Source organism: Dipodomys spectabilis, unplaced genomic scaffold, assembly GCF_019054845.1.
Source record: "Dipodomys spectabilis isolate Male_0828 unplaced genomic scaffold, ASM1905484v1 ptg000098l, whole genome shotgun sequence".
NCBI lineage: Eukaryota > Metazoa > Chordata > Mammalia > Rodentia > Heteromyidae > Dipodomys > Dipodomys spectabilis.
Genome location: NW_024870775.1, coordinates 11,240,075 through 11,252,738, shown reverse-complemented (window position 1 = coordinate 11,252,738; position 12,664 = coordinate 11,240,075). Strand labels below are relative to the sequence as shown.

Sequence of the window (12,664 nt, the reverse complement as noted above, 5' to 3'; positions counted from 1 at the left end):
ATGCCCTGAGTTCAAGTCCCAGTACCAGCACCAAAAATAAAATAACTTTTTCTAGATATGTGATGAAATTGGCTGTAATCTACAAGCCACAGAATTCATAAGGTCAAAATTTAATGTACAGATACAAAACTAAAACCTTGAAGATTGTCTTCAAATACCATTCTGGCTCTGCCCTTAGTAATACTTGCAAAAATTAGTGTAAAATTTTTTATACTTGATCAATATATTTCTTTGTCAGGCTTTTAACTACCTAGAAAACTGAATCATAACTAAATCAGAGTTCATTTAACTACTTGTCTACATGTAAGTTTTTAAGGTTTTTTGGTCAGTTGTAGGGCTTAAAATTAAAACTCAGGGCCTGAGTGCTGGACACCTGAGCTCTTCTGCTCAAAGCTAGTGCTCTACTACTTTGAGCCACAGCTCCACTTGCTGCTTTCTGGCAGTTAACTAGAGGTAAGAGTCTCACAGACTTTCCTACCTGGGCTGGCTTCAAACTATGATCCTTAGATCTTAGCCTCCCGAGTTGCTAGGATCACAGGTTTTAGCCACTAGTACCCAGCTAGAAGTCTTTTGTTGTTGTTGTTTTTGGTTGGTTGTGGGGCTTGAACTCTGGGCCTGGGCTCAGTCCCTGAGCTCTTCAGCTCAAATCAAGAGCTCTACCAATTGAGCCACAGCTCCACTTCCAGTTTTCTGGTGGTTAATTGGAGATGAGTCTCATGGATTTTCCTTGCCTGGACTGGCTTTGAACCATGATCCTCAGATCTCAGCTTCCTGAGTAGCTAGGATTACAGGCATGAGCCACAGTGCCCAGCTGGAAGTCTTGTTTTTTTGTTTTGTTTTTTTTTTTTTGGGTCCGGTCATGGGGCCTGAACTCTGGGCCTGGGTGCTGTCCCTTAGCTCTTCAGCTCAAGGCTGGCGCTCTACCATTTGAGCCACAGCGCCACTTCCGGCTTTTTTCTTTTTGTTTATGTGGTGCTCAGGAATCAAACCCAGGGCCTCATGCATGCAAGGCAAGCGTTCTACCACTGAGCAACCTTCCCAGCCCCCAGCTGGAAGTCTTGTAAGTGAGTAATTTACAACTGTGGAAAAACAAACTGCTTTAAGTGTTCTTAACTGAATTATTGACCTAAACATAGTTAGAGAGCCAAAGCATGCAAGTTTAGTACAGGTGAAATAAGCAGCTAATGCTACTAATCTACTGTGTCTGACCTAAAGGAGATAAAATGGTCAGTAAAAATTTTTAGCATTTCTGCTGTTGGTAATAAGTATGTTGAAGATAAAAACTCTGCCATTGGGCTGGGCACCAGTGACTCACTCCTGTAATCCCAACTATTCAAGAGGCTGAGATGTGAGAATCATGATTCCAAGCTAGCTCAGGAAGAAAAGTAAGACCCTTATTTCCAATTAACCATAAAAAAGCCAGAAGTAGAGCTGTGGTTCAAGTGACAGAGCAATAGCCTTGAACAATAAAAAAGCTTGAAGTGGGGCTGGGAAGGTGACTCAGTGGTAGAGCTCTTGCCTTGCATGCATGAGGCCCTGGGTTTGATTCCTCAGCACCACATAAGCAAAAGAAAAAAAAGCTGGAAGTGGCGCTGTGGCTCAAGTGGTAGAGTGCTAGCCTTGAGCTGAAGAGCTGAGGGACAGCACCCAGGCCCAGAGTTCAGGCCCCATGACCGGACCCAAAAAAAAAAAAAAAAAAAAAAAGCTTGAGGGATAGCACCCCGGCCCGGAGTTCAAGCCCTAGGATGAATGGACACACATACACACACACACACACACACTACCATTCCATCTGTACAATCCTGCTATTTAAAACCTGGCCTTACATCTACTGGTCTTAATTAAATGAGTGTTACTGTATACATAAGTTGCACTTATACAAGAAATTAAAGAGGGCTGGGAAGTTGGCTCAGTGGTAGAGCGCTTGCCTTGCATGCCTGAGGCCCTGGGTTCGATTCCTCAGCACCACATAAGCAAAAAGAAAAACGCCAGAAGTGGCGCTGTGGCTCAAGTGGTAAAGCGCTAGCCTTGAGCTGAAGAGCTGAGGGACAGCACTCAGGTCCAGAGTTCAGGCCCCATGACTAGACCAAAAAAAAAAAAAAAAATTAAAGAATATTTAGGGCTCTGGAACTGTTCCCTCTGACTTGTAAGAGACAGGGGTCTGTGATGTCTTACTAAGACAAAGATCCTAAATTTTGCTCCAGGAGTAAAACTACAGTAATAGTATGTGTGACATGTGTGTAATTGACACTAACTGTTGCTGGCTTCTTCATATGTTCAATGTATTCAGGCTCCCTAAGTATAGAAGTCTAGAATGTAAAGCTTAGAGAAAAAACTTTACCAAGCAAATATCCCCTCTAACTTAAAACTGTCAGTGATCAAGTCTTTTACTCATGTCAGAAGGACAGTACCTGCTAGTGTAATACTGTCAATCATCATCGTTATCCTAACCTGCAGTGTACAATGGGAGGAAGGACACTGTTCTGTCAATTGCTATAGTGCTTTAAAGAATTTGCCAGCATGACAGTTTTGGCCCTTCTCTGGAGCATTTGCAGAAGATCTCATTAAAAATGACTCTAGCCAGACGCTGATGACTCATGTCCGTAATCCTACCTTCTCAGGAGGCTGAGATCTGAGGATCCTGGTTGGAAGTCAGCCCAGGTAGGAAAGTCTATGAGACTCTTAACTCCAATTACCCACCAGAAAAACAGAAGTGTCACTGTGATTCAAAGTAGGAGAGCATTAGCCATGAGCAAAAGAGCTCAGGCACAGTGCCCATGCCAACAAAAAAATAAAAATAAAAAATTCTTCTTGGGGCTGGGAAGGTGGCTCAGTGGTAGAGCGTTTGCCTTGCATGCATGAGGCCCTGGGTTCGATTCCTCAGCACCACATAAGCAAAAGAAAAAAAAGCTGGAAGTGGTGCTGTGGCTCAAGTGGTAGAGCGCTAGCCTTGAGCTGAAGAGCTGAGGGACAGCGCCCAGGCCCAGAGTTCAGGCCCCATGACCGGACCCCCCCCGCCCCCCCCCCCAAAAAATTTCTTCTTGCAAAACTCTAAAGACATGGTCTGCTGACATTCTGCAGGACAGTCTCTAACAAGAGCAACCTGGGCAGAATTTTGAGATGCTTCTAGGACAATTAGACTTAATGAAATGTCAGGTAAGCCAGCCTTAACTTTTTTATGCTTTCAATTTGTACTGACTCATATATGCCCTGCCCTGCCCTTCCCTTCCCTTCCTACAGGGAATAAGACCAGATCCTCTGAGAAAAAGCTAATCCCAGCAACAAGGAACTCTGAAGAGCTGCAGAGTGTTTAATTGGCAAAATCTTCAGAAAGCTCTTCAGAGACAGTTTGAGAAAAACTGCTCGAATAATAGGGGAAATTGTCAAAATTCACATGGAGTCACTTGTGAAGGCCCTTCCAAAAATAAACAAAGCCCAACAGATTTAAGAGGCTTCCTTATACATACATGGCCATCTGTCTTCAAGCCCTTCCAGGGATTCCACTGACAAAAAGCAAACTGCTATCTTTTGGCAAAGGCCTCCTATACAATGTATTTCATTGGACGTCCTGATCTTCTTTCTTTTCTTCTTTCTCTTTCTTTCTTTTTCTTTCTCTTTCTTCTTTCTTTCTTTTCTTTCTTTCTTTCTTTTTTTCTTTTTCTTGTCAGTTATGGGGCTTTGAACTCAGGGCCTGGGCACTGTTCCTCAGCTCTTCTGCTCAAGGCTAGTGATTTACCACTTGGAGCCACAACACCACTTCTGATTTTCTACTGGTTAGTCAGAGATAAAGAGTCTCACAGACTTTCCTGCTCAGGCTGGCTTTGAATTGCCATCTACAGATCTCAGCCTCCTGAGTAGGTAGGATTACAGGTAAGAAAAGCCCAGCAGTCCTGACTTTTTTCCTCTATGTTCTGCTTTATAATAGTGTTTCTAGTTTTAGGCTTTTTTTTTTTTTTTTTGGGAGGGTCCAGTCGTGGGGCCTGAACTCTGGGCCTGGGTGCTGTCCCTCAGCTCTTCAGCTCAAGGCTAGTGCTCTACCACTTGAGCCACAGTGCCACTTCTGGCTTTTTTCTTTTTGCTTATGTGGTGCTGAGGAATCAAACCCAGGGCCTCAGGCATGCAAGGCAAGTGCTCTACCACAGAGCCACCTTCCCAGCCCCGGCTTTTTTTTTTTTTTTTGTCAGTTGTAGGGCTTGAACTCTGGGCCTGGGCACTGTTCCTCAGTTCTTCAGCTCAAGGCAAGCACTCTACCACTTGAGCCAGAGCACCACTTCCAGTTTTCTGGTGGTTTACTGCAGATAAGAGTCTCACAAGCCGGGCGCTGGTGGCTCACGCCTGTAATCCTAGCTACTCAGGAGGCTGAGATCTGAGGATCATGGTTCAAAGCCAGCCCGGGCAGGAGAGACCGTGAGACTCTTATCTCCAATAAACCACCAGAAAACCGGAAGTGGCGCTGTAGCTCAAGTGGTAGAGCGCTCGCCTTGAGCTGAAGAGCTGAGGGACAGCGCCCAGGCCCAGAGTTCAAGCCCCACGACCGACAAAAAAAAAAAGAGTCTCACAGACTTTCCTGCCCGGCTTGGCTTTGAACCATGATCCTCAAATCTCAGCCTCATGAGTGACTAGGATTACAGGCGTAAGCCACCAGCACCCAGCTTAGTTTTAGGCTTAAACAAGTACTTTTTACTTACAGATTCCAGCTCTTTGTCTTACCATGGAAGCCTAATTCCCTCAAGACTGAAGAAGCTTCAAACTCAATTGGGGGTGAGGGAGAGTATAAAAGACTGCCAAAAAGCTGCTTTTTCTAGGCCTGCAAATTAACTAAGAACTGGACACCCAGCCCCCAACTTGGGATCTGTGCTCTTTGATCTGAGCTGTTCCCTGCCGCAGTCACTTTACTTGAGCTCCAGGAAGAACAGGAGTTACAGATAAGTATCCTGTGACAGAAGACCAGCTGCCCCTTCCACAGAAAAAGCCTTCTTATCTAAAACAGAACAGCCAAAAGCTCAGCAGACCAACCACCAGGCAACTTGTTCCAGTTCCCAGTTCAGTTCTAAAGAGCTAACAACTTCTCCAGAGATACAGACTGAGTTGCTGGTCAACCAGGCCACACTCTGACCTGGAACTGCATTAACTCTCACATTCCTTTCTCACCCCATCCCCAATGTTCCTTATTTATGAAGCCAATGTCTATATGCTGAACATGTACTAAAGTGCTATCTTCCCATAGCTGCCTTGGAGTAAATCTTTCTCTGCCCTTCTCCATGTCTGGAATATGAGGATAAGTATCTGGACCTAACATGGCACTCCTGGACTTTAGGCCTGGGTCTAAAAACCTGGTTTCAAGCACTCCCTGCATCTCAAGTTATCCTGCCAAAAGGAATCTTTATCCTGCCAAAAGGAACCACTGGACCAAGGATGCTAGAAGCCAGTCTCCCCCCTTTCATCATAGGATGGCTAGAGGTTTATGTCTACCAAGGCCTTTTGACCAACCTATACTGACTGTAAGGCAGGAGCATTGGAAGGATTAGGGTCCACAATGAGATGTAACAGCCCTCCTCCAGGAGAAAGGCTCAATTCTGCCCTCTCCACCCCACCAGGGAGCTTGCACCACCTCACCTCCCAGCATTCTCTTGGGTGGAAGGGCTGGCACCATGCGGTATGGGAACTTGTGGAGCAGCATTTCATGGAACACCACGAAGTCATTGTAACGTCTATACACAGAGGACTTGAAGCGCTACAAAATGAGAGTTCAGTGATCAGACTACACATCAGAAATCAAGAGTTCATCACCCTCTTTCGTTCTCCCACCATGCAACAGAAACCACAGAAACAACACCCCAATTCCTCATCCTTGCGCTGCAGGCCTTTACCAAAAATAAAAATCCTCTAATGCTTTCATATATGAAACATAGTTTTTAAAGTGTGAATAGCTCTTTGTCTTGATAAGACATTTTTCCTTTCTATTTTTCTTTTTTTTTTTTTTTTTAAATTTTTTTTTTGGGTCCGGTCGTGGGGCCTGAACTCTGGGCCTGGGCGCTGTCCCTCAGCTCTTCAGCTCAAGGCTAGAGCTCTACCACCTGAGCCACAGCGCCATTTCCGGCATTTTTCTTTTTGCTTATGTGGTGCTGAGGAATCGAACCCAGGGCCTCGAGCATGCAAGGCAAGCACTCTACTGCTGAGCCACCTTCCCAGCCCTCCTTTCTATTCTTCTGTACTGGGGATTAAACTTGGGGACTCAACACTTGCTAGAGAGGTGCTCTACTACTTAAGCTATACCCCTGACCCTTTTGCTTTTAATTTCTCAAAAAGGGTCTCAAGTTTTAGATTAGGCTAGCCTCAGCTGCAACCTTCTCTGGCAGTGCGGCTCAAGTGGTATCTAGCAAACACAAGTCAAAGGCCTTGAGTTCAAACCCCAGTACCACAAATAAATGAATTAGTTAATTAAACAAAGTACCAATTGACTACATAAAACCTACATCTCCATGTGCGCTCAGGATATCCACTCCACCCCTGCCTTCATCTTGCAGACTCATACAGACAAGGAGCAAGAAGGACACAGACAGAGGAAAACTGCTATAACACTGCCACTGGCTCTAGTGAGTAGGTGGACATCCACTCTCAGGTGCCTGGGCAGAAGGCCTTCATCATGGGACTCCATCTATTTAAGGGACCAACAGCTCAAAAAGCCTGGAAGAGTCAGGTATGGTGGTGTATTCTTGTAATCCCAGTACTTGGGAAGCAGAGGTAGGAAGATCATGAGCTGCAGACCCAGACTGTCTCAAAATAAACATAAAGTATGGATGAAAGTCCAGAAGCTAGCTACTAGAGTTAAGTGGCAGCTTCTTGCAATGAGGCCCTCCTGTCCTGGGGGAAAAAAGGATCTCTGCACCAGCCACAGCCATAGCCACAGAGTGAGCACATAGTAATCAAGCCACGGTGAGAGCTTCCTTGTCCTGAAGTGCTCCAGAGGCAGCGGTTCTGCCTTCACCTCCAGCCTTTCTCCCAGCAGAAGGTAGTGCAGCCCCAGGCTGCAAGACTCACTGCAGCCTGCCCTGACAAGACATCTGCTCACTTTTGTCCTGGGACCAGATGTCCAAAAGCCTTTTCCCAAGAACTCTTGGTAGCACCAGGATTGCCTTCCCCTCCATTCCCCTTCTCAGGGGTGTGGCTCCACATTGACCTTGCAAACCCAGGGCTGGGGGGGGGTGGGGGGTGGGCCTAACAACAACCTCCAACTAAGAGGAAAGAACAAAAGTCCCTCCAAACCCATCCTAAGTGAACCAATATGCTGAAAGACCTACACTGCCCACGCCAGGTAGAGCACAGCGCCTGCTGCCTCGGTGCTGCATCTATCAGGCTCTGACACTGGGTGCCCCCACAGCAGGAAGCTAAAGGGGACCTGTTGAGCCTGCGCAATGTCTGCCCTCCATGCCACTCTGGCCTGGAACTGTCCTAAGCTCCCCCTCCACACAGCTCCCAGGTACCTGGCTGGAAACCTCATACTCCACATGCTTGAGGAAGAGGCCCTTCTTCTCGGGGATGAGCTCCACCTGCACAGTATCACGGGCCAGCAGCTCCTGCAGGCTATAGGACAGCAGCAGCGGGTTCCCCTGGGGCCGCTGCATTCGACTGGAATCGGAGAGCCTGCGCTCAATGTCCTGGGGCATTGGCAGGCCTGTGGGAGAGAGAAGGTGAACACCCAATAGGGCCAGTTGCTCAGTTCATGGGGCCTCCCAGCAACCCTGCTGACTCAACTCGTGGACTCTGGCCATGGCACGTGGCTAGAACCACCCCCATCAAGACATTACCTTGCCCACTCTGTGGAGCCAGCACTGAGATGCACACTGATCTCCCCCAAAGAATCACTATGAGGAGGTATCACCCACTTGCCCATTAGTGAAAACAAACAGAACACAACTCAAGGGTGAGGGAGCCACTGAAGAAGGGGCAAAGGCTTACAGAGATGTTATACCAAAGATGTGCAAATAACCACTGGCCCACACTAGTAATCCTTGAGGGTATGGGGGATGCTGAGAAGGGAGATCATAGTTCCAGGGCAGCCCAGACAAAAAGTTAGTAAGACTCCATCTCAACCAATAATAAGCTGAGTGTGGCAGCACACACCTCTCATCCTGGCTATATAAATTCATACAAAGGGGAACTGAGGTTCAAGGCTAGCCCCCAGCATAAAGGGGAGACCCTATCTCCAAAATAACAAAAGCAAAAAGTGCTGGGGATATAGCTCAAGTGGTAGAGCAACCAGTCTGGAAACCCTGAGTTCAAATCCCAGTACTTCCAAAGGAGGGGGAAAAAAAGGTACTAATGCCAATAGCACATAAAAAGATGCCCAACACCAATAACCACCAGGGAAATACAAAGTGTAACCACAGGAAGACATCACAAAGTAATGATCCTAATAAAAAAATAAAAAATGTTTAAAAGTCAATCACAAGGCAGACATCCTAGCTAGTCAGGAGGCTGAGATCCAGAGGATTGGCATTAAAAGCCAGCTCTGAGAGAAAAGTCCATGAGATTCCAGCAACAAAATAATCAGCAAAATGCCAGACTGGGGTGTGGCTCAAATGGTAGAACACCAGCCAATTAAGCATGAGACCCTGAGTTCCAGCTTCAATACACACACACACACACACACACACACACACACACACACACACACACACACACACACACACACGTTGGCCAGATAAAATTCCATACATTTGCAGTGGTTATATCCACAAAACTAGGGCAGATCCTCTGAACAAGGTACAAAGCTACCTTATAATGCAACAGTTCTACTGCTAGAAAGATGCCCAACAAAAATGAAAACATATATGTACTGAAGAGACAAGAGTTGAGCTGGGCACTGGTGGCTCACACCTGTAATCCTTCTACACAGGAGTCTGAGAGATCTGAAGATCAAGGTTCAAAGCCAGCCCAAACAGGAAAGTCTGTAAGGCTCCTATCACCAATTAACCACCAGAAAGCTGGAAGTAGTGCTGTGGTTTAATGTGGCAGAGTGCTAACTTTGATCAAAAGAAGTTCAGGGACTGTGCCCAGGACTGGCAAAAAAAAAAAAAAAAAAGCGAAAGACATGGAGGCATGTCTAGAGTAGGCACAAGGCCCTGGTATAATCCCCAATATCACAAAAAAAAAAAAAAAAAAAAAAAAAAAAAGCTCACACCTGTAATCCTAGCTACTCAGGAGGCTGAGATCTGAGGATCGCGGTTCAAAGCCAGCCTGGGCAGGAAAGTCCGTGAAACTCTTATCTCCAATAAACCACTAGAAAACCGGAAGTGGCGCTGTAGCTCAAGTGGTAGAGCGCTCGCCTTGAGCTAAAGAGCTGAGGGACAGCGCTCAGGCCCAGAGTTCAAGCCCCACAACCAAAAAAAAAAAAAAAAAAAAAGTATTTTCCAAGACAGCATGTGAGCTCAGTAATGATTATCAAATGACCACACATTGGTGAACAACTTGAACTTTGATCACATGAGCATCTAAAAGATGCAACTCAAAAAACACATTGTAGCCAGGTACTGGTGCTCACAGCTGTAATCCTAGCTATTCAGGAACTGAGATTGAGGATCACCGTTTGAAGCCAGCCCAAGCAGGAAAGTCCATGAAACTCTTGTTTCTAATTAATCTCTAGAAAACCAGAAGTAGAGCTGTGGCTCAAAGTGGTAGAGCACTAGCCTTGAGAGAAAAACCCTGAGGGACAGTGCCTAGGTCCTGAGTTCAAGCCCCACAACCAACCAAAAAAACAAAAAACAAAACCAACACATTTTGCTCTAACCCTGACCACTCTCCAGCTTGCCCACAACCCTCTGTGGAAGTTTCACTCACTGGAAGGGATGAATCCAAATACAAATCTACTAGAGTACATACCCATGTTTTAAAACAAATGCTAATTAAGAAAAAGACTTCGAGCCAGGAAGCAGTGGCTGATCCCTATAACCTTAGTTACTCAGGAGGCTGAAATCTGAAGATCATAGTATAAAACCAGTCCAGACAGATAAATCCACAAGACTCTTATCTCTATTAACCATCAAAAAGCCAAAGGTGGAAGGAAGGGGTGACATTGTCCAAAGAGAAATATACTCATTACCTAACATAAAATGGTAACTTCTCTGTACAACAACTTAATAATAACAAAATTATATTTTTTTAAAAAGCCAGAGGTGGAGGTATGGCCCAAGTGGTAGAGTGCCAGCCTTAAGTGAAAAAGCTAAGGATAGTGCCCAGGCCCTGAGTTCAAGCCCCAGTGCCAAAAAAAAGGAAAGAGAAGAAAAGGAGGAATGAGACCCTAAATTCCAAGCATGGCCAAAAAAATAGAAAAAAGGAAAGAGGATCATGTTCACAGATATGGCCATGGTTGAGGTGTGAGTGATGCCTGGAACTAGCAACCCCCCTCCACAAACACATCATGCCCTTCTGCCAACATTGAGTGCAATCACAAGGAAGATCTCTGGCATCAGAAAGCTGCAGGATCCCTGCACATGGGCAGCTGCCCTACAGTCCTGCACCAGAGAGCATGGCGTACTCTGTCTTCCCGCAGTGGTTTAGATGCTCTTACCTCACCGTATCAATCAACAGCCTCTTGGGCGCCTTCCAAGCTGCTGGAACTCATTACTGAGGACGTCTCATCCAAATCCTCTCTGGCCTATAGGCTCAGTTCAGGGAGTATTTTCCAGCCCTGAGCATCTCCAAATTTTCCTTCACATGTTCACAAGGAGTTGGAGTTTCTTCAATCCGTCTTCGTCATGGATTGCTCCCAAATCACAACATGTAATCCCGTAAGTAGCTCTGATTTCCTAACACTATGTAACGTGGGAGTAGTCCATATCATGTGGACCCACAGAGGGCTTTGTGATAGACAATGGAGAAACCACACTCAAAGAATAAAGCCAGGAGCTGGGAAGATGGCTCTGTGGTAGAGTGCTTGCCTTGCGTGCATGAGGCCCTGGGTTTGATTCCTCTGCACCATATAAGCAGAAAAAGCCAGAAGTGGCACTGTGGCTCAAGTGGTAGAGTGTTAGCCTTGAGCTAAGAGCTGAGGGACAGCGCCCAGGCCCAGAGTTCAGGTCCCACAACCGACAAAAAAAAAAAAGAACAATGCCAGTCCCCGAACTCACAGCATGTAGTCACTGATTAGAAATGAAATATAAACCTAAATGTACAAGTTAAACTACAGAACACTTGGAGGAAAATAGAGGAGAAAATTTTCATGTCTGTGGGTTAGGCCAAGACTTTTCAGACATAACACCAAAACATAACTAACAAAAGATCAAAGCTGATAAACTAGACTTGGCAAAATTAGAAACTGAGCTGGATGTAGTGGCTCATACCCAAAACCCTTAGTTACATAGGAGGTGGAGGTCAGGATGATGAGATTTGGGGCCAGTCAGAGAAAAAAAAGTCTTCAAGACTACATCTCAACCAATAAAAGCTAGGCATGGTGGTTCACACCTGTTATCCAAACATAAAGAGGAGGATCACAGTTTAGGATAGCCCAGGCAAAATGCAAGGGCTTTCAAAAATGCAAGAGCTTTCAAAAAATAACACACACACACACACACACACACACACACACTTTCTCTCTCTCTCTCTCTCTCTATCTCTATCTCAGAGTAGCAGGAAAGATCCTTTAAAGGAAAGGGCAAGTGACTAGAGCACAAAACAGGCAAGAAATCATGGGTCTTCCTCAGATATCATGTAACTGAAGCTCAGGGCTGAAAATTCTGACCTCTGATGAGCTCCTCTGACTCAGAGACGTGAGGGACCAGCAACTACCACACCCCACTTACCCATGAACCGCAAGGTCCATTCTGAAAGGACCTATTCCACTGGGTAAGATAGCTCAAACCTATAATCCTAGCTACTTGGGAAGTAGAGATCAGTTCAAGGACAGCCCAGGTATAAAAATTTATAAGATTCCCATCTCAACTCATGGCTGGGTGCAGTGGCATGCACTTGTCATTCAGACAACAAAGGAAAGCACAAGTAGGAGAATCACATTCCTGGCTGGTCTGGGTCTATAAGCATGATCCTAATAACCTAAGATCCTAAGATAAAAAATAACCAACCCCGGGGCTGGGAAGATGGCTCAGTGGTAGAGCGCTTGCCTTGCATGCATGAGGCCCTGGGTTCGATTCCTCAGCACCATATAAACAAAAAGAAAAAACCGGAAGTGGCGCTGTGGCTCAAGTGGTAGAGTACTAGCCTTGAGCTGAAGAGCTGAGGGACAGCACCCAGGCCCAGAGTTCAGGCCCCATGACCAGACCCAAAAAAAAAAAAACAAAAAACCAACCCCAAAAAAGGCTGAGGATGTGGCTCAAATAGTAGAGCACCTGCTTGGCAAGTACAAGGCCAAGTTCAAAACTCAGTACTAGCTGGTGGCTCACACCTGTAATCCTAGCTACTCAGGAGGCTGATATCTGAGAATCACGGTTTGAAGCCAGCCCAACAGGAAAGTCCGTGAAACTTTTTTTTTTTTTTTTTTTGGTCAGTCATGGGGCCTGAACTCTGGGCCTGGGTGCTGTCCCTCAGCTCTTCAGCTATAGACTAGCGCTCTACCACTTGGGCCTCAGCCCCACTTCTGGCTTTTTTCTGCTTATGTGGTGCTGAGGAATCGAACCCAGGGCCTCATGCATGCAAGGCAAGTACTCTA

At 45.9% G+C, this 12,664-nt stretch overlaps 1 protein-coding gene across 2 annotated transcripts in view; it reads right to left on the bottom strand.

The window, feature by feature from the left end:
* The window catches only part of Snx8 (sorting nexin 8), a 51,816-nt gene that overhangs the window by 14,540 nt on the left and 24,612 nt on the right, over positions 1-12,664 (bottom strand). For both annotated transcript variants that reach the window (XM_042687054.1, XM_042687053.1), the window contains exons 2-3: positions 7,485-7,675; positions 5,617-5,734 (exon numbers count right to left, since the gene is read on the bottom strand). In XM_042687054.1, coding sequence (XP_042542988.1) covers positions 5,617-5,734; positions 7,485-7,667 — 301 coding nt within the window. In that variant the 5' untranslated portion in view covers positions 7,668-7,675. The remainder of the gene's footprint in view (positions 1-5,616; positions 5,735-7,484; positions 7,676-12,664) is intronic.